General features: G+C 47.5%; 1 protein-coding gene across 4 annotated transcripts in view; it reads left to right on the top strand.

Annotated features, from left to right (window-relative positions):
- The window catches only part of LOC119458095 (U-scoloptoxin(11)-Sm5a-like), a 180516-nt gene that overhangs the window by 113823 nt on the left and 41233 nt on the right, over positions 1-25460 (top strand). For 3 of the 4 annotated variants that reach the window (XM_049665548.1, XM_049665551.1, XM_037719912.2), the window contains exon 3: positions 22863-23002. In XM_049665548.1, the coding sequence (XP_049521505.1) occupies positions 22883-23002 (120 nt within the window). In that variant the 5' untranslated portion in view covers positions 22863-22882. The remainder of the gene's footprint in view (positions 1-22862; positions 23003-25460) is intronic. The other variant, XM_037719920.2, reaches the window with a different exon arrangement.

Here is a 25460-nt window from a genome sequence, read left to right as displayed (position 1 = left end):
AACACATCAAGCAGTTAAAACTACATAAGGCGGTCATATATACAGACTCGTTAAGCGTCGTTAAAACATTGATGTCATGTTGCAAACACAAAATCCAGTAATTGCAGAACTTTTCTCACTCCTATGTACTATTTATGCCTCTGGCCAACATGTAACGGTATGCTGGGTGCCTGGACACAGAGGTATTGAAGGTAACGTGCTAGCAGACCGAATGGCAACTTCCTTTGATACAAAATCTTGCAACCTGTCCATAGCTGTTCCAGTTACAGACCTAAAGCCATATTTGCGGAAAAAACTGAGAACGTACTGGCAACATAAGTGGGACGCTGAAATCCATAATAAGCTCCACGTGATTAAGCCACATTTAGGGTACTGGCCATCACTGACCAACTCGAGACGAAGTGATGCCCTATTCTGTCGTCTCAGAATAGGGCACACTTATGGTACACATAGTTTTTTGTTGACTGGCGGTGAACCTCCAATGTGTAGTAGATGTGGGAACACCCTCAGTGTTCAGCATGTCTTCCTAGAATGTCGCGAAGCACAAGCCGAGAGGGAAAAACACTTCCCTTTAGCATATAGACAGTGTATACCACTTCACCTGACACTGTTTCTAGGCAGAGAACCGCTTTTCGACATGAAATCTGTTTTAGCATTCCTAAGTGACGTCCATACGCTCAGCGTATTCTGCCCAAGAAATTCGTAGCACGGCCTCCTGCGAGAGGCCGCTGTTGCGATGTCAACCCTTGTTTATAGCACATGCCTCCGGTCCCTTGTACTCAAGGTACTTGGTGAGGCTGTTGTGCTACTCGTTGTCAAGCATCACCTTTTCATTTTTAAATACATGTTATCACAACCTTGTTGCACATTTCATACTCATAGCATACGCCACTTCAGTCACTATCATTATTTTACTACCTATATGTTTTACGCCATTTACAGCGACAGTTTTTAGGCCCCTTTACAGCCATGTCACATCTACCATTAGAAACTCATTGCGTGCGTCATAGCAGCTCATCGATTACATAATTACCACTTGTCATGGCGCTCTTTGGCCATACCTGGCCCTTGCGCCATAAAACACCACACATCATCATCATCATCATCATCGAAATATAAATTTTGAAAGTGTCCGACGAAATGCATTGGTGTTCCAGTTACTTTTGTTCTTCAGTGCATAAAACAGCGTTTTCTTTAAATAAGTAACAGGAACGCCAATGCATTTCGTCGAACACTTTTAAAATAATATCTCGAAACTGGTGCAGTCCTGAGAATTCGTTCTAAGTGGATACGCCTTGCGAACTCACCGGCTATACTTCGTAGATTTAAATATGCGCCGTAAATTACTTAAACGTTAATTATCGTGTAAAGGTGTTTATTGCACGCAAGCGTTAGGGCTGACCGTTTGATCAGTTCAGGGAACCACGAGCGCGAGCGGCGTAGTCCGAGCGATGCGCTGGAGAGACTGACCCACTAGACAGCGCTGGTAAGGATGCCCCACTGCATCGTCCCTCTTCTTCCCTACAAGCGCAATTATGTTCATTATTTAATGAAGCCTTTTGATTTCGCGTAGAACTAATGGCCGCCTCATCGAGTAATTTAGATTAAGGGTTAGGGTTGTGCTATCTACCACAGGCAGTTTAAAAAAAATTGTGGACCTTCTAAAAAAACACTATTTATAAAGGATCGCTATGAGCCGCTCGCCATTTTTTTTTTTTTTTTTTGCCAAACATTCGCCTTTTGTCCCTCTTCCTCTTCGACTTCTTCACCAGCTCACTTCTTTATCTCCGCCGCTCATTTATGTGCGGTATCGTGCTGGGTTTCATTTCAAACTCTCAAACGTTTTCTGTTTAGGTCTCCCGCCTGCTTCTTGCCAAACTTTGATAATTGAACAATGAGTACATCAGTACGCTTAAAAATTCTTATCAGGCCCTGGCTTGTTCATTTGCCTACTATGCTGCTGAAATAAAACAGTCATAGTCATTGTCCACGTTTCTTGGCCTCACGGTTCGTTATAAGGGCAAGCGGTGTGCAATATAAGTTCACAAAAAAAAAAAAAAATGCGCTGACCTCGTTTAAAGATGACCTTACGAGAGACAGGTCGCAAAGAATTTTTTATGTAGAAGGCATAATGACACACCGACAACATTGTACGGTTGACCTGTTTTCATTATAACATCCTGACCGGGCATTTTTAGGCACTGCCTTGATTGCCTTAGTGCTCTGCTCGTGCTGTCTTGAATTCATTTGGCATTTGTACAGCGGGATAGCTTCTGTGGAGCAATTACGAAAGAAGACTCATTACCGGCAAAGCGCACGTTCACTCTGTGGTCTCATCGTAGACTACTTTGGGAAGGCTCGAAACAGTTTTATCTTTAGCAACATTCTACAGGCGCACATGCTTCAGCCGTGGCGACGGAGACACTATTCGTTTCGTGACGGCTGCCATATTCAATACCCTTCGGATGTGGTACCACGCATCCTGTTTCCATTTCTCTTTATTTAGGAGCGTTTGTTTGAAAACTGGCCCCACCCGAGCAATTTTCCCGGAGCCTGCACGCCGTATACGCGGCACTGCACACGAACGCGGGTGCCGGAATGCGAAAGACAAACGCAGCGCTGTCCCGCGGCCGAGGGTGACATTTTCTCCTGCCTGTCTAACGCACGCGAATCGCCCTTTCGCCGAGCTCTAGCTTAGACTCGCGACTTGCAAGTTGCAGCCTTCTAGCCTCGTTCTTCAGACGAAGTACTTTGCGAGGTGCAGACGACGGTTACCTCGCAATTATGCATGCAGAAAGCTCGCCTCCTCCGCTGTGCCACGGTGCGTACACGCCTGAGCAACGGGCACTCTGTTTAAACGCGCCTGTTCGCCGTGGCTGGAGGAGCAATGGAAAGTTTAGTGGGAACAGGCTACAGGGCGGAACAGGCAACGTTGCATTGCGTGTTGGGAGCTCCCGCTGTTGAGAGCATTCAGCAGGAGCAGCACGCTCGCTGCACTCGGATTCGCTGGGGTTTCTCTTGCCTTTGTTTTGGACATTGACCGTTTTCTAGCACCACTGAGTTGCGGTATAATGCAAGGAAGTGCCGAGTGAAAACAAATGCACCTTAGCATGATCGAGGAATAATTGTGGACGTTTGATATTTGGTTTGAACGCGTGTAAACGACAACATCCGCATCGCTCCATAAGCGGCCGGTTTCAAGTTGGGACAAAGGCAGGTAAGGCTTAAAGTGCCGATGTTGCGAAAGGTGAAACAACTAAAAGTTCAGTGCTCTAAAAACGTTATTCGTTGCCAAAATACGCGGTGACCATTTTCAAGTTTTACGGTATTTAAAAAAAAAAAACACCTGTTGCAGATAACAAAATTCTAGTCCTTAATTAAGCTGGATTATTCAGAGAGGCACGAGAAATTGATAGACATACTCAACTGATTTACAAAGATTAACTAATTAACTTCTTACTTAATTACATTCGGGCACATATTTCAACGTACGAATTGTAGCCGGTCAGTTTGCATGCCGTATCCACTTGGAATGAATTTCCAGAATGACACCAGTTTGGAGATATGCGCCATCAAACTCGCCGTAAAAATGCACTTGTTCCACTTACTTTTACAGCGAAGCTGTTAGCCTCTCGGTGGTCGGCATTTTTCGTGTCCTGTCCATGGACAAAAAATTATCATCAGCAGCAATGGCTCATACCTCCTTAAGCAAGCAAAAATGCAATGGCTCATCCCCCTCGTAATGCAGAGGATACAAGCACTCAGCAAAGTGAAGCGAACAGTGCATTCATTCATTAGGATCACACATACAACACACAGAACAGCATACGTTTCAATAAAGAACGAGCTCAAAACAAGCATCCGCACTATCAATAAAACATTGCATACCCCCTCAGCAGTTGTAGAGAGAGAGAGAGAGAGAGAGAGAGAAACAGAAGAGAGGAAAGGCAGGGAGGTTAACCAGACGCGTAGGATTCGAGTTGTAGGATCGATGGATCTACCCGTTATCTGTTATCACCGAACCTTGGGTAATCTGATTGTATGCGCGACGCGAATGGTGTCGTACTTTCTGGAAGGCACGCGGCCATCAGCGATTACGCTGGAACCTTCGACGAGTCATGTATAAAGCCGACGCGCTTGACCGACAGATGAGATTTTCGACGATCGCCGACTGTGTTCGCCGCTATCGTTGTGCTCCGAATGTCACTTTGTTTTAGGGGCACAAGTTCGCCCAATAAAGGGTTAATTTCGCTATTCGCAGTTTCGCTACTGTGTTCTTGAATGTGACTACAACGTGACAATATCCATACAAGCAGGCGCATTACGCATAAAAACACGTTCTCAACGCTGATCCTATTTCATGGTCGAGCGCACAGTCCCTATTATTTTATATTTGAGTAAATATGTGGTATAAACCATGGGTAACTGGTGACTGTGAAAGGAAAATACGTGTGTGTTTTAGGAATAGCTGGTACACAATTAGCGAGTCTCCGGAGAGCCGCCAGGCACATGGACGGTATTCTGTGATACAAAGTCACCTGTTCAACAGCATGAGACAAGAGCCATACTTTGACTTCTCTAGAAATCACAGAGCTTCTCAACCTTGCGCAATGAAATGGCGACAATATCACCTTTCAATAAGCATTCGCGAACTTTGGCCTGGTGGGCAATCAGACGCTGAAGCGCCTGCTTGCTCATTCAACGGCCTTGAACGATGCCTCTGAAACGCGTGTTGCGCTTTCGCTAGCACCTACGAACGTCCTCTTTCGTTTCGTAATTCGAAACTCTGCGTTTTACCACTGGATCCATAAATGTGACTCAGCAGCAACAGCAGCAGCCTGAGGTGCCGAAGCCGCATGCCACCGACGTCCTGCGCGAAGACAGACCGAGGAAGCAGCAGCGGCCACCAACGCCGACAGGTGCGCGCAGCAGCTAAGCCCAGTGGGGGTGAGATACGGACCGCGCGCAGGCTTCCGAGACCGAGATGGCGGCACCCGCACGCGCGCGTCACGCGACTGCCGTCTCCCTTCACGCAACACCGTTTTGCCCCCTCTGCTCCGTCGAGACGCGCTCGTGACATGGCGTCGCAGCCAATGAGAATTTAGGTGCCGTTTCGCTGCTACATACGCCGGCTTTCTTGGCTCAGCGGGCCATTTGATGCTTTCGCATAAAAAACGGCAAAGCTTGCGCGAAGTCGCGCAAGGCTTAAAGACAGCGAAGCTGGTTGATCCTCAAGTTTCAGAAGGTTCTGCTAGGTCACACGCAGACCGGGCACGGATTCACGGCGATTTTGCATGCATTCTCTTCGCCGTGCGGCATATTCTGGCTGTTCCGCTTGTCGACGAAGCTTGACAGCAGCCTCTTCGGCTCGACGGGTAGGATCGGCTCGACGTTTACGAGCATATTCCAGCTTGGCAGCACGCTGCCACTCTTTATACGCGGCCTTTTCTTCCGGAGTACATTTAGGTCTAGCCATGGCGAAGCAAAGACACAGCACACGCTCCCGACATGATAACTGCCGGTACAACGTGGCGACACCGAGATTTATACTATCGCTGACGTCACGAACAAGCTCCGTCTCCACATCGGTTACCGCATGGCGTCCCGGAAGACGTTGCGAAGCGCACGCAAGCCGCGAACTTTGGTTGTTACCTGGCTCGGCTCCCGCCAAACGGGGCTCCGGCGAGGCGAGCGCAGCGTCTAGGCAAGTGGGCGGATCTCAGCGGTGTTGAGAGGAAGTGGCACGCAGTGTCTAAGTCAGGTGGGCGAAGTTTGGCGGAGTAGGAAAGCGAGGCTTTTTCGGTCGACGAGCACGATTTTACGGATCGCTTAAACAGCGCCGCTGTTAAAAATTTTCGAAGTGAAACACACTTCACCCGCCGTGGTGGCGTATAGTGGCTTTGGTGTTGTGCTGCTAAGCCCGAAGTCGCGGGATGAAATCCCGGCCGCGGCGGCCGCATTTCGATGGGGACGAAATGCGAAAACACCCGTGCACCATGCATCGGGTGCACCTTAAAAGTGCCTCGAGCGGCCAGTCGCGCGGCAATTCTGCGTGTATTCGCGGGCTTCTTTCACGCTCGGAAAAACACATTTATGTAGCAGGTATTGAGCAACAGAAAGCTGTATCGGCAATTTTTCATGTTGCTGTACATTCTTCTCATTGACACTTTGATAATTAGGACAGTAATTCTCGAGTTCGATAATTAATTACAATTACCTAATGAAATCTCAGTAACGAAAAAATTACTGGCGGCTATTCCACTGTACTGGAAACAATACGCACTAGGTTTGCTTCGCGTAACGCCATTCCTCTTTTTTTTTAATCGTGCTGCGTCATAGCTGGGACACCCTGTATACTACGCGAGGATGCTGAACCCGCAGGCCGCTCCTTCGGTTTCTGCAGACGTCTCCGATCACGGAAGCCTTCCACGCTTTGGAGTTCCCGCGGCAATAATGTCGCCGAATTCACTGCGTTGTACTCCGTTACAGCGAACCATGTTACAGGCTATTCTAGAGAGTAGCAAACCCGGATGATAACGTATGCACGGGAACCAATTTCGGTGCTAAACGGCCGCCGCCTCTCAACCGCTGCCCTGATCTAATTTGTGCGCCTAAGCAGCTTATCGACGGTGACTCACATGCCGGATCGTACTCGCCGGAGTAATTTACCGCCGCTGTCTGCCTTTTCAGGTGTTCCAACTAGACAATCAAATCATCCAGTGCACGTGGGCGCCCCTCGTGAACGTATTGACCTTTCTTCCTCTAGGAAGATGTGGGGAACACAATCAGTGCGCTGCGATTGAAGAGCTCCAGGGAAAATAAGACTGAAACATTATTCATATGTAAATTAGATTTAAACTTTGGCTATTGTACCGTGGCCAAGACATCAGCTCCATACAGTGATTCTTCCGCTTAATTTTATTGAATTTCATTGAATTTATTTCCGTAAGCTTGCGTGGAATCGATACGTGGCATGATGATGATGACGTCCGTGTCAGCGGATCTAGCGACTATTTATTGAGTTGTGGCCGGGTATACATAGCTTTTGGGTAATCGCGAAATAGACCACCGTAATAGGCAGCGTTGCGATTGGCACCAAATGCTGTTACTGGAAGTCGTAGCGGTTTTCAGATGCTGCCTTTCGTAACTGATCGAGGAGCACATTTCCTGCTTAAGCTAAATGCACGCGTTTTGCATGGCTGGACAGGGACGCGCTCGAACACTGGAGTGTGTGATATTCTGTGCTCGTTATACGACCCGTGGACACAATGCGAATGCGTTCATGAACAAGCGGCGAGGCAGGCGCCCGTCTGTTGAATGAAATGTCATCCTGTTTTTGTGAAAGCTCAGCCGCCATAGCGTTGTTAACTACACGAACGCTTGTTTGATGTGCTGTAAAGGTGCTTCCCCGAGTTCGGAGTCTGGCAGCATTCGATACAGAACTTTCATATCAATGCCAGCGCCTTTACAGCCAATGAATGCACAGATGCGCCGTAATTTCGTACTTATCTCGAGCATTGCGGCTATTCAGGTGTGCATATTATTTCGTGGTGGTCTATACCTACTCGGTTTGCTGCCATAGAATCACTTTCGATGCCGTCAAACTACCTCAGTGTTTCTGTGCACAATATTGGAGAGTGTGCGTTCAAGCGCTTGAGCGTCACGCTGTCGTCTGAACCGCCAACGCCGCCGTCTTCTGCAGTGTACCACCTTCCGACTTCTATTGAGATAGCAGTCATACGGGCACTCGAGGCGCGTTTTCTCCGTTGCCGTCGTCACCGCCGTTATAATTCGAGTTTTAAACATATCGTTACGTTGTAGTGACGCTGAAGAAGCAGACAGTTGCGATAACTGTGAGCAATGGAAACTGGTTATTGCGGCGAACCTGTGCCCAGCAAAACAAGTAACACTCAGCACAATGATAACGGCGAGCACCACTCGTCTATCGTCAAAATCTGATCTACGTGTCAGGCCCGTCGGCCAATTCCAGATGACTTGTCGAAGGTTACAATGATGATCGCTGCTGCTCGTGTACCTTTCAGAAAGGCCAACGCTATTCGCATTGCGCATACAATCTGATTATAGACAAGGTTCGGCGACAACATAGACAACAGTTGGAACCAGTGATAACATTCGAAAAAATTCAGATACAGAAAGGTGCGTCTTGCGCTGAGCCCTAAGCTTTAATAATTGTTATCTGGTGAAACGTGGTCCCAGGAAAAAGGACAAACAAGTGAGCATTTCAGTCTGAGGTGAGATAACCTTTGTAGGCCGGTTATTGTAGGCCATATAGATGGACTGGAGTTATTGAATCTGTATGCGTGGCAAATAGCGCTTATGCTACTCTAATAAAGCGAATAGCTTTCTTTGGCAGCTTTTGGCCGTTTTTGTGGCTGGTCGGTGATCGGTGCTGTGTGGTCGGACTCGGAGAAGAAAACGTTCGTCCTCTCGCGCTCTGTCTCTGTATCTCTCTCATTCGCTCGTTCGTCACTCGCTCTCTCGGTCTCTGGTTCGCTCTCGATCGCTAATTCGTCCCCTCGCTCACTCGTTCATACATTCGTTCATTCATTCGTTCGTTCGTTCGGGCTATTCGCTTACACTGACAATCATCGTTGATTGCTTCTGCACATTTTTTTTATTACAGCGAAGCTGTTAGCTTCTTGTTGGTAGTTATTTTTCGTGGCGTCGTCCTCACGAAAAAAAAAAATTGGCAGCCGATCCACGAAGTGAATGCTGATGATGGAGCGAAGCTCCTTGGACGAGCTGCTGCGGTGACGGCAGCTTGCGACGGGGGAAGTGACCTCACTATAGCTTTTCATATACTACTAGCAACTGATTTCATTGTTGTGGCAGCCCCTCTGTGGGCAGGCAACGCACAGTTAGGACTCCAGAGGAGCAGCATGAATACGAGGAGCGGCAAAGGGAAAAGAAACGGCAATACAGCCAGCGGCGGCATGCTGCCGCTGGTCGTATTGCCGTGGAATTCCAGCACAGGGGAAGTCCGCACGTCTGTATTCTCCTGTGGCAGAATAATGCGCCGGAGGAGGCATTCAGCAATCAAGCAAGAGGTGTGTGTGTGTGTGTGTGTGTGTGTGTGTGTGTGTGTGTGTGTGTGTGTGGTGTGTGTGTGTGTGTGTGTGTGGTGTGTGTTGAATCCAAAAATGTGGGCCGATCCTGGTGGTAGTGCAGAAAGGGTCCAAGCGCAATGGCACATACCCCGGTGAACTAGCGAAGCTGAGCCTGGCTAAGTCTAGCTAAGCACGTTTGAAACTACTTAAGCTTAGTCAGTCGTCGATAGCCAATCGATAGCCAATCAATGGCTAATCGATAATCGATCAGTAATCAATAGATTTCTCAAAATGCTGAGGATAACCAATCAATAGCCAATAAATAGCTAATCGATAACCGATCAATAATAATTAAATTCCGGAAACTGCTGGGGATGACTTGGTAGTGCTTAGCCTAGCCCAAATACGTGGCCAATACCTTGCGATAGCCAATCGAAAGCCAATCAAACGCTCATCGATAATCGACACATAATTAATAAATTCCGGAAAATGGTTGGGATGACTTGATAATACTTAGCCTAGTCCAAGTAAATACCTTGCCATAGCCAATCGATACCCACTTAATAGCTAATCGATAGTCGATCAATACTGAATAAATTCTGGAAAATGCAAGGGCTGACTTGGTAGTGCTTAGCCTAGCCCAAAAGCCAGGACTAGCTAGGTGCCCATCAGCTCCGCTGTCTCTTTAGCATTGCGCCTCCAGTGCAAGCTAAGCTATTTTTTTTTTATTTCTGACCGTGTCACCGTTTCTCTGTTCGTTTACAAATCGTGAGGTTTCCAAAGGAATATTTGCACTGTGTTTCGGTAAAAAATGTACATTGCTGTTGCTGCCACTTTACTGCCTGAGTTGCTTTGACCTGCTACAACACGTACTATTTCGTGTGAATAAAATGCCTCTGTCTTCATCCACAAAAACATTAATCGATCATAGATAGATAGATAGATAGATAGATAGATTAGATAGATAGATAGATGGATAGATGGATAGATGGATAGATAGATAGATAGATAGATAGATAGATAGATAGATAGATAGATAGATAGATGGATAGATGGATAGATAGATAGATAGATAGATAGATAGATAGATAGATAGATAGATAGATAGATAGATAGATAGATAGATAGATCCAGGGGATCAGGTGGTGATGTTGGAAGTACGTGCCTCCTACTAGTACTGCATTTTACTTATATAAGTGCTTAGCGCTATGTGTGAGCTACGATTGAATTACGCAAAAGAAAAAGAAAATACTGATTAAAATGGAAAAAATGAAAAAAGAACCAAATGGCGGATGACGTGACCATTTCTAGAAGGGAAAAAAAAAGGGCATTGCCGCAGTGTCGATCGCCAATCAAAGCGGAGGGTAAAGTTTTTAATTTGTTTACCCGCTATATGGTCAGGCTAAGGATTAAGACGTGGCATGATGACAGCGGCTTATCGGAAATAATGGACGGATGGACCCAGCGAAATCACTTTCGAGTTCCTAAGTGCTGTCGTAGTAAAACAAAAGAAGTTTGTAAAGCGGGCTTCTCCCTACAATTATTCTTATTGTGAGGAAGCCAGCTTTCATAACTGCATAAGTGAGCCACGCGCGCTTGCAAACTCACAACGCCCACAGAAACAGCTTTCGGGTGGCGTCGCATCATATGCATGACGCCGCCTTCAAATAATACTGCCACGTGTAGTATTCGTAACGATGTGTCACCACGAGACCGCAAAGATACGAAAAATACACGACGCGCTTGCATTGAGCTAGCCAACTCACGTTGTCAAACCAGATAATTGTACCTTAAATTGCAGAAACCACACAGCATCAGCCTGACTCAACGTTTTAACTCACAGTCATGTTTGCACGTATGTATACTACTGCGCTAGACTTCGTGACTGTTTGTTGCAAACAACAATACTGGAGAAAAAGAAAGGCAAACTGTTGTTTCGAGATGCTATCTTGAGATGAAGTTAAAGCCAAGTTTTTGAACATGATGTAACCACCGGAACTTTCCATTGACTATACTGACTATATTGCCTCTTTGTACTAGTAGTATGTGCCCTTCGGGTGAACGACCGGCTGTTTTGTGAAGCAGAGAGAATAGACAGGTTTGTTACCGTATGCCGGAGGAGGGGAAAATAGGGGAAAACCAGACACAGATAGTGAGAGATAGAGATGAACCGGTTGGTAGGCGCGTATGATCACAGAGAAACCACACTGTGAAACCAAATATTTGGTTTCACCCCACACACCAAACCAAACACTACATACGAGTTCTTAACGACTGCACTGAAGCAAATTAAAGCAAAAATCTTTAACGAATTATCAACTAGAAACAATTTGGGCTTTGGCTCGATTAGGCGCGATTAGTAGCGCTCTCAAACAGAACAAACCGAAATATTCTGGGTAACTCGCGCGTTACCTGTTGACATATTCGTAAGGCACCTGTCGACGCTTCATCCAGAGGCTTTCATTGGATAAAAATATCATTCGGATATCACGCACTACGGGCATCGGTGTAAACGAAGTTTTCGCGTCCATTTCACCGCAGCGGCCGACCAAGGGCCGCTGTATCATGCCACCCCCGGAGAGCGCTCTCTCCACTCCGAAGCAGCGGCATGATGACGTCATCACTTACGCTAGCAAATCGGCACCACGCCGTGCCCTTCCTCAGCCTCTTACGTCATCGCTTGCGCCTCCAATCGGCGCTCTTTACTCTCTCCTTCCGCATTGCTCTTCATTGCATGCCCGCACCCGCTTCTCCACAGTCAAACCACCACCACCACGGCCGACCACAGCATCGAAACCCACCGCACGCCACAAAGAAAGCTGACATTATGACAGCCTTACGCAATCCTTCGGAAACTGCAGAACTCGCATAGCTCAACTGCCTCTTAAGACAACGTTTTTTTTTTTCGTTTTTTTTTCCCACTGAACGCCTGTGTGTCGATAACACAGCTTTGTTACACTTTTGATCGAGGTGGGCCTGTATTTCGCCTTCACTGTTTTGTTTTTCTTCTGCAAGAGAATCTGGGACGGCCGACGTGGCCCCGCGTACGTTTGCAGTGGAATACCCAAATAATTTATCGGAATTTGCCGAACAGAGTTAAAGGAGATGAAAGGGGGGAAACGGAGGAGAGCAAGAAAAAAAATTGTCGATGTTTTTCCGGTCTCTTTCGCAGCCCTCGGTCCTTAGGTTCCATCGTATTCAACTAAAATCACTACGAGTGTTCATGTGTTCCCCGGGTATTGTCTATCGCTCTATAGGGTTTCCTTCTCCTATAAGCTCTCAGTCTGATCCGTGTTATTTTTGTGTAGAACCTCTACAGAGTGTCTGAAAGCCTTTGCCCGTATGGTGGACGGGTAAGCGTTAAAGGACAAATGATGACGGGTGTTTCTAAGCCTTTGTACTCTAGCCTTGTGTGTTGGGTAGACATTTCTGTGGTTTCACCTGAGAACGCTAGTTTGGTTTCATTTTCTTTTTTTTTTAATGTTTTCTGCATCATTCGTTTTGCCTGTTGGCCACTGTTCCCGCCTTCTCGAATTTCCAGTTTGGCCTCTGCGGTTTTCTTTTGTCGAAAATGCAGGCAGAGAGCTTCTTTTGAGGTTCTTGGGGTACTGAGGTATAGTAGTAACTATTGTCACAGCGAGTTAATGGTAGCTCACATTGGTGCTAGTTGCAAAGTGATTAATTAAAGGGAGAAAAGAGAAACACTTAATCATTTTAGACTGATAAAATGGTTTTTCAGAACCACATTTTAGTGAATTTTGAAGGCCCCTTATTAAACAATAAGTGAGCGGTATTTTTTTTTTTTATTGCGAGTCCAAATCCCAGCGACCACACGTCAGTGGGACGTCACGGATTTTGAAGTTTTTTTTTTTTTTTGTATTTGGGGCGTTGCGGCTCAGTGAAAGTTCTTCAACCTTGCCAAGTTCAGTCTTGGTCAGTACAGTTCGTTCAGTCTTGTTCAGTCAGCACCGATAAAAAGATTAACCAGGCCCGTGCAGACGCCATCAAAATCCATGATGTCACGGCGAGCTGGTGCGGAAATTTGAAGGTGGTGTCACCACCCGTCTATCGTTCTTACGTCTTTTCTGACTTACCAAGTCTCCTATTACAGTAAGAGTGGCTCTACTGGTATTGTAGAAAGATTATTTACTAATATAGGTCAGGTCGTTTTTCTATTGAGTGCCCTTTAACCCAGTGGCGTAGCCCCCCCCCCCCCCCCCCTCCTTTCCTACGGAACAGAAAGTTTCAGTAGGTGGCGGTTAAGTGTACCCAGGAGTAGAGAGGCGTTACTATGAAGATGCGTAGGATGGATAACCGGTGGACCATTAGCGTTGCAGAATGGATACCAAGAGAAGGGAAGCGCAGTCGAGGACGGCAGAAAACTAAGTGGGGTGATGAAGTTAGAAAATTTGCAGGCGCAAGTTGGAATCAGCTATCGCAAGACAGGGGTAATTGGAGATCGCGGGGAGAGGTCTTCGTCCTGCAGTGGACCATGATGATGATGATGACTATGAAGACATGGATGAAAGGGAATGGTTGAACGTGAAAGCGAATCGGGGACCAGTGGTAGTCCCTCCCCTCAAGCACATACACGAAACGTCTTTGCCGTTGCACCAAAAACAAATGGGTGAAAAGTGCGGCGTCCGCGCCTCTCCACGCGCGCGCGTGGGCTTGCGTTTGATTGTGGGGGAAGAAACGTCTATTATTGGGGCTGTTGGAAGAAAGAAAGGAGACTTTTGCTGGGGGGCCGCACCGGCGACGACTGACACCTGGATATTGGCCAGCAAGGGGGGTGGTGCAATAAAGGGGGAACAGGCATAGGAGAAAACACAGAGGGGGGAGGGGGGGGGGAAGTAGACAGGGACTATTTCCAATAATTACTGTTGTCCCAGATCGATTTATTTAGATAACAGAGCACCAACACAAACCCGGGCACTACCGGCCAAGCCCGATCGGACAGCGACGTACAGCCCCGGGAGATTCTTTTTCTTCGTCAACTACACAGCACTCATGCATTTACAGACGCGCTTATTAGGGTAATTTACTTGGACAGTTCGCCTCCTCTGCAAGAGGCACATCGGAATAGGGCGAGCACACAAGAAAGTCTATTTCAAGAGGCGCAAGCCGATGGGCCATTCTAGAATGAGTAAGATAGCAGACATTTCCAGAGGCTCCAGCTATGTTCCCGGCCGTTGTGGGGGCGTTTTTGAAGTGCACACACAAGTTCCTCCGCCTCGACCCGCGTAAAACACAGCGACATCGTCTCTTCTTGTTTAGGAAACAAACCTCGAGTGTGGTGGACTGCGCGATAAGGAGCAGTGGTATCGTCTCATTTTTCTTGCGGGAATGTCAACGCACGTTGTGTGAACAGGCAAGTAGCAAAGGTTTATTTTGGGCAAAGGTTGAGCGGTTTCTTAGCGCACTGTATAAAGGCTCAAGACGCTTATGTGTGATTTAGTTCTTCCACACGCAACAGTGGTGCGACTGCAGGTGCAATTATAACAGTAGTGTTTGCAAAAGGAACCCTTACAAAGAAGAAGAAAAAAAAAAAGACGTTAGTCAACTGCATTCCCCTCTCCCCCTTTACTTCCGACGTTTCCGACGATGTTTGCTTCAGAACAATGTTGCCATTGTTACCCAGCGCGCTTGCCTGCTAGCTCTCCTACCTCGTACTATACAGCGAAGGAGGCACAAGAGATACCCTGAGGCACGCTCTGCAAAGCGCGCTGTGAAGACGTCGTGCCCATATCTACGTGCGCAGAAATTCTGAGGCAGCATTGCGCAACTCTGTGCGCAGATATACTGCAGTAGCGACGCAAACACGAAGGCGCCAGGGGCAAACCCCACGTGGTGGAGAAAAAACAAGCAAGTGACGTTGCTTTCTTTTCTTCAGTTTTCATTGACTGTTCTCTTCGCTTTCAAAGCAACAACGAACAGCGATGAGGCCCTTGGGGAAGGTGTAAGCGTCGGCGAAGGGCTGAGAAGAGGAAACGAACAAAGAAAGCTGTTACTACAGCTTCCTGCGTCGACGCCACTGGCACTCAAAATCTGACAAGGGGGAACGATGACATGCCTCCTGACATTTTAGTGACGCGAGAAGCGTTATTGATACGACCCAGAGCGGATTCGAGAGATTTCCATTATAGACACGAAACGCACCCACAAACACCAGAAAAAGAACAAGAAAAAAAAAAAAAAAAAAAAAACAACAACGCAAAACGAATGCGCGAGCTTTTTTTTTCCGTTTTTTTAACTAAGCATATTTTAGTAACGTCATTCGAACCTGTAACGACTTCGCCTAAGCAAAAAAAGAGAAAAAAAAAGAAAGAAAAAAAGTTGCAACACTGCCGAACTAGTGTTGTTTTCATTGAAGCTGTTCAATGTATGGTACATGGCTGGTTTCTTGCAAATATCTAAGCTGTCAGAAATGCATTTTCCTCGCGTAATGAAGGAGATTTTAGAGCCACATGTGCGTTAGCACACGTACGACGATACTTTCCTTTTTTTATTCTCCTAGTTTAAGACGGCTACCAGACTATCAGGCCACGCTGCAGCCTCCGAGTTCTGGGCTGATATTATCCCGCCTCTAGCAGCCCCTTTCTTTTCTTTTTTATTAGCGTAAGAAAAAACAATGACGCATTACTGTTAACCACGTACCGACGAAAGGAGCGAAAAGGGCGAATGGTCAGGACTGAAGGGATAAGGGCAAAATACGCTACGCTATAGCAGTGACAAGACAGATCGCGTTGCGCAGTTCGACAACCACGCCTGCAGACCTGGGAAACAAGTAGGAAGGCAAAGTAATTTGGGCTACTTGGACGTGCTAGACTGCGAGCTCCGCGCCAATGACGGTAGAGGTCGCTGTCATGTTTTCGCTCTTTCTTTTGTATTTCTTTTTTTTTTTAAGGTTGCGTTCTTTATAGTATAAGCAATATTTTTATATAAGCAAGATTTTCTTTTATATCAGCAAAAAGGCAAGGATGTGAAAGTATCCGCTGAATCGGTTTCCAACGCGAAGAAGTAATTCCATCGCATTTTCTTTTCCCATGCATAGACATAAGAGGTTCAGCAACATGTGCTCCTTTCAGTTGAATTCTTAGCACGAACTTTTCGAGAAGGCACCGTCTTATATATGGACACTCAGTGAAACGAAGAAGGAAACAATGAAATTGGGTAATACTTAGGGGAGACTATGTTATGCTGTAATGCGGGCCGCGCCGAAGTACATTTTAGACTTCGGGCGAAGACGGCAGCGGAAAATTCTCCGTCGGAGATGGCTATGCATCGTTGGCGATGAATAGCAGGTTGAATAAATGTACGGACGAAGGTGGAACCCCTGTAGACAAGGGATCTCAATGGCGCTCATTCAGGGAAAGCTTTCTCAAAATATTTTCTGGTTGGTGGCGCTTTTGGCTGAGTGCCCTTTCTCCCGTGCTGCTCACTCTTGACGCGCTTGGCGCCAGTGAAGCACTGCGAGCAAACCCCGCATTCAGCGGGCGCTTTCAGTCTCGCTGAGAAGTGGCAGAATGTCAAAGATTCCGTTGCCATCTCGGCATTCAGCTGAGCAGTTGGGCTATGCCACCGACTGAGCATGGCTCACACCCGACTTCATTGCCTTAGACGTAGCTCTTACTTTCACATTTTACAACAACGGAGCGCAAAACACGGGACCAAAGCGAGACGACATGGACGGCACAAGTGCTACTACAGTTGTACATTAGCGCTTGTGCAGTGTGGAGCTTAACCACTGACATCGCGCAGCTTTGTTTGAAGGGTTTTGTGCCTTACGCACACTCTGAATGTAGTGAAGTCTGTGCAGGTATTTCGGTGGCCACAACAGACAATACTGTACCGGAGGAGGATGACGTTCTGTGCATCGCACAGAAGCTCTTGACAAGGTGGCGATGTCGATCGTGATAACCTGATGTTGTCGCAGTAAATAAATTCAGAGCGGAAAGAATCACTGCAGTCAGTTTTTTTTTTTTTTTTAGCTCTTTGTGTATGTAGAAGTGCTATCAGATGAACTGTGGTGCATATAGCAAATGAATTCAGCGTCACTGCGCTGTATGCATAGATATAATTTTTAATTGTTAATTCCTTAAACATCTTTGGCCAAAATCAAGAAGCATTTCGAGAAACAACGATAATTAGCGGCGTCGATAAGTAGTGTACTAGATACATGCACTGTATAGGTTGAACTTGCGCCACTTCTTGAACTAAAAGTGTAAGTGTTGATATTTGATGTCCCCACCTTCACACGAGCTACGAAAGATGCCGTATAATTTAGAAATTCTGGTTAATTTTGAGCAGCCAGAGTTCCTCAACGTGCATGGAAATACCTCATCACACGATTTCTTTCTTTCTCTTTTTCTTTTCCTTTCTCTCTCTCTCTCTCTCTCTAACGCATCGCCTCCATCGGAATACGGACGCCGCAACCGGGGAGCAACCGGTTTACAGATGAGAATGGGCTTGTAAGCTACGGGAATGGGATCAAAAGATGGACGACGTGTCGACGCTGTCTTCGTCCTCCCCGATGGCGTTCCCTGAAAACGCTGATGGCGCTCTTCGTAATCAAAGAGACCAATCGCAGTAGCTAAGAGCAACGATATAAAGAATGAAAGAAACGCAAAGATAAAATTCTGCCTCGAGCTCCGCGAGACGTAATGAATGAATGCTACAAGAATTAGGGGCTGTGTCACTTCTTTTGGGTGATTCGAGGTTCTTCCAGCCTCCACATGCTTTCCTCCTATCTTTCTTACGTGTCGCCAGTGATCAATACACAACCTTAACAACAGACTCCCACAAGATCATCGGTCTCTGCAACGGGACGGAAACAGCGCTACTTACAGTCAAAGAGGGGGGGAAAACGAAAGAAAAAAGAGGCTTGCGTACTTTGTCAAGTACTGTTGTAAGAGGAGAAAGAAAAAATTAAGTCGTGAAATCGGTTTCAGGAACAGGCTATCTTCTAAGACTGCTGCTAAAGCGATAATCCATTGCGCTCCGGTATCCTCACTAATTTCAGCAGCAGACGAAGACGGCACCTAGACCGGCACCTATGTCACGTCCAACCTTCAACGCGCCCACAACAATGCTTTGTTTCTTTTCTAGTTGGCGTCGGGCACCGCAATTCGAGACCAACCTGTCTGCGCTTGCAGCCTGACTTCGCGGCAGGTAATGAACCTGATAGTTCCGCGAGAAGGAACCGCACCAGGCTGGTAACTTATCAGGCTAGCACAGACTTCAACGGTGTCATTGCGGATGTCTGTAAGAGAACACTCATTTAGGCGTCGTATGAGAATTGATGAGTGCCCTTATGCAGAGGCAGCGGCAGGCATCTGCTTATATCTGGCATTCGCCTGTGCATGGAGTAGTTGCAACGGTTTTTCTTGACCGTAACGCGTAAACTAACAAGGGCACTTAAATAACTTATCGCGATGATTGCTACGTACAATGTGAAGCTTAAAATTGTGCACCATCTTAGGCTGCTGATATATTTCCATTGATTCCCTTACGATCTCCGTTTAGGACTCTGCAAGCGTACATTGTCTGTTCATATAGCTTATTAAATTGCGTTCTCTGTAACGTGTCGAAGCAAATTAAGGGCTGAAAGGAAGTTGGAACATCGGAGGATATTTAGAGAAGCTAGGACTAGAGTCGGTAGAAGCAAAACGCTGTAAACCATATACAACGCTCGGACTGAAAGTGAACGACACGACAACGTAAAAAACAACTTAGGCGTTTTTACTCCAGGGTGGGTAAATTATGCATCGCAGAAGCGTAAGTGACTAGCAGAACCGAAAGAATGTCTTGGGATTTCTGTGCAACAAGACGCCAGAAAAGAGAAAATGGCACGTTTACAAGACAGCAGTATGGCCAGTAATGGCTGTATGAAAACAAAGTGATGCCTGTATGACAAAGATACCAGTCAGAAGGAGCAAGTCACTGAATTACCGGTACAGAGACAGATGCCTGGAATGGCAACGAAAAATTGCCGAAATGAGGATGGTTCGAGGGCAAGAGTGTGTCGAGCCCATAACAACAAAGAAGACCGCCCGCTCTTCCCTGCTCGGGAGCCAGCCCCGATGGACGCGCTTTCCAGCAGCCAGCGGCTCTGCGGTCTATTGAACCCCAAGAATACTTCTGAAGGCTCGTGACAAACTGGTGGAGGTGCTGGGTAACCCTCATATATGTTTCAGATCCCTCCAAGGATCCGCACTACGAATCCAGTGCCAGTCGACACTCCTGTGCATCGGGCCAGCCACAGGATCAAGGAACTGTCCCCGGAAGGCGTCGACGCTACGGTCCCCACCACTTCAACCGGTATGACCAGCACTTCAGTTCAAACCACCCCAACCGGTACGGAAAGCACGATGTTGAACCGGTATACACTTGAGAGCCCACGGGTCCCGACGACGTTCCATGGCACAGTGTTCGAAGACATCCAAGACTGGATGGTCGACTTCGAGCGCGTGGCCACCGCCTTGAACCAATGGGACGACGCGGCAAAACTGAGACACGTCTACTTCTACCTGGAGGACGGCGCGCGTACGTGGTTTCAGAACCGCGAGGAGCAAGTGACGTCGTGGCGCGAATTTTGTCATCGGCTTCTGGAGACCTACACCAGTGCTGACCGCCACGAACGAGCGGAACGAGCGATTCAGGCCCGCGTCCAGTTTCCAAACGAAACTGTGTCCACATACATCGACGACATGACGCGCCTCTTCAGACGAGCTGATCCAAGAATGACGGAGAAGAAATTACGTCATCTGATGCGCGGGGGCAAGGAGCAGCTCTTTGCTGGTCTCGTGCGGAGCCCTCCGAAGATGGTCGCGGAGTTCTTGTCCGAAGCCGTCACGATGGAAAAGATGCTTCTGCATCGTTCCAACCTGTATGAGCGGCAAGTGAACAACATGTCCGCTGCTGACATTTTCACGGCCACTGGAAGCAACAGTGAGCTGTCTGCGAGAACTCATCAGTGCGTGAAGAGTTGCAAAAGGCCTCCGCACCAACACCGCACTCTACTGTAAGCTCCATTGCAAGTGTTATCAAGGACGAGCTGCACCAGGCCCTCCATGATACCTTGCCTCCTGATAGCGCTACGGCAGTACCTAATGAATACCGCCGTGCAACCTACGCGGAAGCCTTAAAACACCCTGCTTCCTCTCCGCCGCTGTTCGTTCGTGCTCCTCCTACAGTGTCACTTCAGTCGACGCAGCCGATATCGTACTACGAAGCTGGGTACATGCCGCCGCCCTTTGCTCATACTGCTCCTTGCCCATCGTTCGAAACAACCGGTCCACTACATTAACGATGGACGCACGTCCCCTCGGAAGTCGGATGTTTGGCGCACACCCGATCGCCGGCCTCTGTGCTTCCACTGCGGTGAAGCTGACCACTTGTACCACCAGTGCCCATACCGGCGCCTTGGGCTTCGCGGCTTTTCCGTATGCTCGCCGCCGCCCCGATACGGCCAGCGACCCCGGGACATTGAGGACTGCCTCTCTCAGCAGCGCTTGCCACCGCCTGCCGGGCGGCAGTCGCGATCGCCGCCTCCGAAACGATTTTCACCTCCGCCCCAGCGGTATTCTACCGTGCGGTCGCCCAGTCCCCGCCGGGAAAACTAACTAAAGTGATCTTTGCGGCGAGGTCACTGACGGTCGAAGTGTTGAAGACCTCCGGTCGACGCAGATACAGGCAGATACCGATCCGACATCAGCTGCAGCTGAAGGGGATGACCGGCTTTCTCTCGATATACCAGTGACTATTGACGGTGACGCAGTTAGTGCTTTAGTGGACACCGGCGCAGACTACTCGATATTGTCACGAGCCTTCAGAAGTATTCTTGGGGTTTAATAAACCGCAGAGCAGCTGGCTCCTGGAAAACACGTCCGTCGGGGCTGGCTCTCGAGCAGGGAAGACGCGCGTGGTCTTCTTTGTTCTTTTGGGCTCTACCCATTCTTGCCCTCGACAGGTGGCATTATCCCCCTTCCGAACAAAAGCATCAAATAGGCGTAAGAAGACAAAGAAAAAAAATAAGAGAACGCAGACAAAGCGAAACTACAAAAAAAAAGTAAACGTCACGCCGGCACAGTCAATGAACGAAGAAGTAAGCTCACGAAGATAAATGAAAAGCAGAAACAAAGAAGGGTGAATGAGAAAAAAAAAGTTACGAACACGCAGTGTACAGTTTCATGAGCACAACATTAACTACGTCTGAGCTCGGTTGTCATAAAATCCCTGCTCGAGAGCCAGCCCCGTTGGACGCGTTTTGCGGGAGCCAGCTGTTCTGCGGTTTATTAAACCCCCAAGAATACTTCCGAAGGCTCGTGAAAATATGTAGCGCAAAACGACTACACGTGAGGAACAGTCACATCCGTTGAAATTGCAGCATTGGCTCAAATGGAATACAAAGATGGTTGACCTACGTAATGAGAAGACACTGGAGTAAAACCCCCAATAAGACTGTGACGATGAAAATAGCTGTAAAGAGAAAACGAGGTTGTCTTATAAGATGAGGTGTCAACGGAACATCTAGGTAAATATAGAAATCAAGATTACGATGAAAACGTATTATTGAATACAAACAAGTACGACCTCCCTTCTTGGCAGTTGCCATCTGAGGAGGAAGAGAGAAGAGCACTGGAAGAGGTGAGTTAGAAGTTCATAAGACAATGACGCCTCCAAAAGGTACTCCAGAAGTTAGTCCAAGATTATGATGCTATCCGGTAGCACACCACGTGCCCTCGTCCATTGCTGGAAACTTGCGGGTCAATGTGTGGCCAGGAGCATGTTTACTATTTCGCGTTGGTGCTCGGTCAACGGTGTGCACTCACGTATGACGTGTAGGCGTCCGCTCATCTTGCAGTGCTATACGTCTCAAACAGCGATCTGTGGATGGCCGTGACGCAGTAGGACCAGAACTCTTCCTTCGGAATAAGAACGTCAGCCTCGCAGATATGAGAGGCACCACGAGGGCGTCGATGAAACACTAAAACTGCTCTGTGCTTTAATTTATTGATCCGATCAATAGATCTTCTATTTTGATGGATTTTTTAGATTCCCAAGCTTACCAATTTTTTTGTTTCTATGAGCTTAAGAGTTTCTGACACACCCAAGAACACACACACACGCGCGCGCGCGCGCGCGCGCACACACACACACACACACACACACACACACACACACACACACACACACACACACACACACACACACGCACACGCACACGCACGTGCACGTGCACGTGCACAAGCACGTTCCTATAGCTATGAACGTGTTAGAGCAAAAGGTTTGTTTCGCGATTTCCTAGCACGTAAATCTACACAGCGTGAAAAATGCTCACCTTTATGTCATAGCATTGCGTGTTCTGTCATATAATAGTTGGTGGCAGAGGCGATGGTAGCATAAATTCAGGTCTGCTCCGGGAAAGCGAACCACTGCAATAAAAGATGCCCTGAAGAAAATTAAGGCATGACACACAGTGTGTACTGCCAATGTTTAAATATCCCTATTAAATATCACATGGCCGCGTACGTACTAAATCTCGTCATGCGGTCTTCGCGCTGCTGCATCAGGCGGTGCTGCGAAGCACTAACGAGATTCGTACCATGTAGGGAGAAAAAAAAAGTGCTACCAGGTTCTTTGCACCAGGGATGCAGCTGACAGTTTTCGTTTTGTTCGCATCGACTATTTTGCGTGCAGAGACGAAATAAAATGAAGTGCACCCATGCAGCCGAAGGCGAGACACTAACTAACGTGCAAACTCCCCTTCTGTCCTGCTTCCCCCTGACGCAGCTACAAGACTTGCAGCAGCAATGGACCGTGGCGGCCTGCCGTGCTGGGTGCTGCTTTGCGCCGTGTGCCTAGTGCAGGCGAGACCCCGCTTCTACGGCCTGGCTCCCATGAAGCCCAGGAGTCTCACGGTGAACATCTCAGTGAGCCGCTCGATTCTTCCCTGGTCAAGGGTTCCACGAAACTGGTCAGGGCTCACGTTACAGAGTGAAACTGCAACTGGGTCTATAGGGTGGAAATGAGGTTCCTAAGCCCATGCTGTCGCCTTGTCCAACGGGAACAAGAAATTTGCAAGGGCTCTCGAAGTTCATTTTCAACACTTATAGAAATGCTCAGTGGCATATCAGTCGTCGACGCCGTCCTCTATTTTCCACCCAGTGCGCCTTTTATATTCCGGATGTCTTTTCTGTCTCTCTACTCTATTTCACCCTTTTATCATGAAACTAAATTTACGATAAGGAAGGCGGAAGTCGCCGAGGAGGGGTGAAATGTATGTGACAGTGCTAGCTTACCTTCGACTTCCTGTAGCTGCTGACCTATGTGAATATGTTTCGATCTGATCTGCCATTTGATAAATTCGTTTCTTCCCACGTGACGACATAACTATAATTAATGTTCATGATTACTGCTTGGTCTAGGTGCCGAGTGCATTTCACAGGCTTGTGGCTGACCTTGATTTAGGTCTGGCACATGTTATATTATTTTCAGGCAAATATTGTAATCTGAGAAGCAAGAAACAACACGCCTAAACGAGGCCGTAGTGATGATTGCACTATCGATGTTTCGACAGCCCATGGTGTCTTAAATATACTGATAACGATGAATGGGTGCATCACCTCGGACGCCAGTTTCCAAGGCGCTACTTTCGCGTATGCAGATCTTACTGATACAGTCAACAAATCAGTCAGCATAAGTTAGCTTCGACAGATATACAACCTTAAAAAGGGCAGATTCCAGGCCATTTACCCAATTTGTTATTTTCCTTGATACCACTACTCTACAATCTGCGCACCGCCGGGACTTGCGGTCTGCCGAGCTGGAGCTACAAACAACGTATCATACGCTATATGACAACTTGCTGGGCAAACTGTCTGCGTTGACTTATAAAACAGCACGATGAAGCAATACCATTCGTAGAAAACGCAATGCGACCATCGCGCTTATTTTTTACCTGCGCTTACTCTGCAGTTACACTCGAAAAATGCCACAATATTTTGTCCCACTTCTGTCGATGCCGCTGGCCACTACAGCTTATCTAGACGACATGAAGCTATATATTCCGTGCCTTACGCCCTCCCGTCGCATCTAATAGGTTACTCACGCTGATCACTGGGCCAGGGAGATGAACGCGGACTTCTCTCATTTTTCGCGCTATAGCGTTCCCATATAAGCGATCAGTCAAGGCAAGAGATATCAGCCGATAACTGCTTCCTCCTTGGACGGCCGTCGGTAAAAGTCGAGGTGCGGAAAGCAGACTGGGTGAATCTTCAAGACAGAAATGACGCGGTGACCTGGGGATCAGTGCCTAAGTGCCTTATAATCGCCCAGATCAATGGCAGTGCGCTGGCCACATTGCCCTCATGATTAATGAACGGGGTCACTATCTCCAGAGCAGCTGCTCTCCGAAAGCAGTGGGGCGTCGACTCGGAAGAGCTCAGCCTAAATCCGTTTATGGACGTAAACATGCTTGGGGGTATAGAGGGGCATTGGCAAACGTTCCTTGCTTCGAAGGCAATGAATACACAACATATCAGGGGAAAAAAAAACGAGACTCAAATTTTGCAGCATTCGTTTCATTGCATTAGATTCATTTCCGCGAGAAAGGCATCACTATTTGCCATGCTGCGTTCCCGGAAATGCTACTTCAGGGAAACGAGGTCACTGTGTATTCAATTGCTCCAGTACGCATACAGGAGCTATTTAAAGTTTCCACAGAGAAATCTTCAGAATCAAAACAAGAAATCTTGGGAATTGGTAGCGGCCGCTTTGATTTTCGATTTTTCATTGGTGGCGTGCGCCTTGTGTCACTTTACGGCAATGACTGCGTGGCTACTTCTTATATTTGCGAGAGCGGAAGAAGAATTTAGTACTGGAATCCCTTACCCCGGTACACAGGAGAGCCAGCAGGTCCTTACACTTATGCCGGTGTCACACGGTCACGTTTGATCGCGATCAGGCCTGATCAGGATTGAGCTCGATCTGAATCGATTGCTTCTACACGGTCATTTTCGATCACGAACTTGCTCGATCCGAATCCAGACAATCGCGATCTGTGCATTGCGATCGTAGGCTGACGACCATGTCGTCCTGAGAGTTTCAGACGATCAGCAGATGATGATAGCCTTACCCACAATGACAAACGAAATAACGTTTTATTGAAAAAAAAAGTTTTATATTACGACGTTTACGCTATATTTGATTGCACCCATTCTAGTTCGTTAGAGCTCACCTAGACTATATAGATGCCCAAACTCGATGCGAATCGCTGTTGGAATGTGTAGCAGATATCATTGTAGATCGCGATCAAGAATTCGATCCAGGTTGGGACCGATAGCGATCAAAAGTCACCGTGCAACCGGTATTCGTAATCTGTCTTACCCT

The sequence above is a fragment of the Dermacentor silvarum genome, chromosome 1 (genome assembly GCF_013339745.2).
Source record: "Dermacentor silvarum isolate Dsil-2018 chromosome 1, BIME_Dsil_1.4, whole genome shotgun sequence".
Taxonomy (NCBI): Eukaryota; Metazoa; Arthropoda; class Arachnida; order Ixodida; family Ixodidae; genus Dermacentor; species Dermacentor silvarum.
This window is presented reverse-complemented; position numbering and strand designations above follow the sequence as displayed.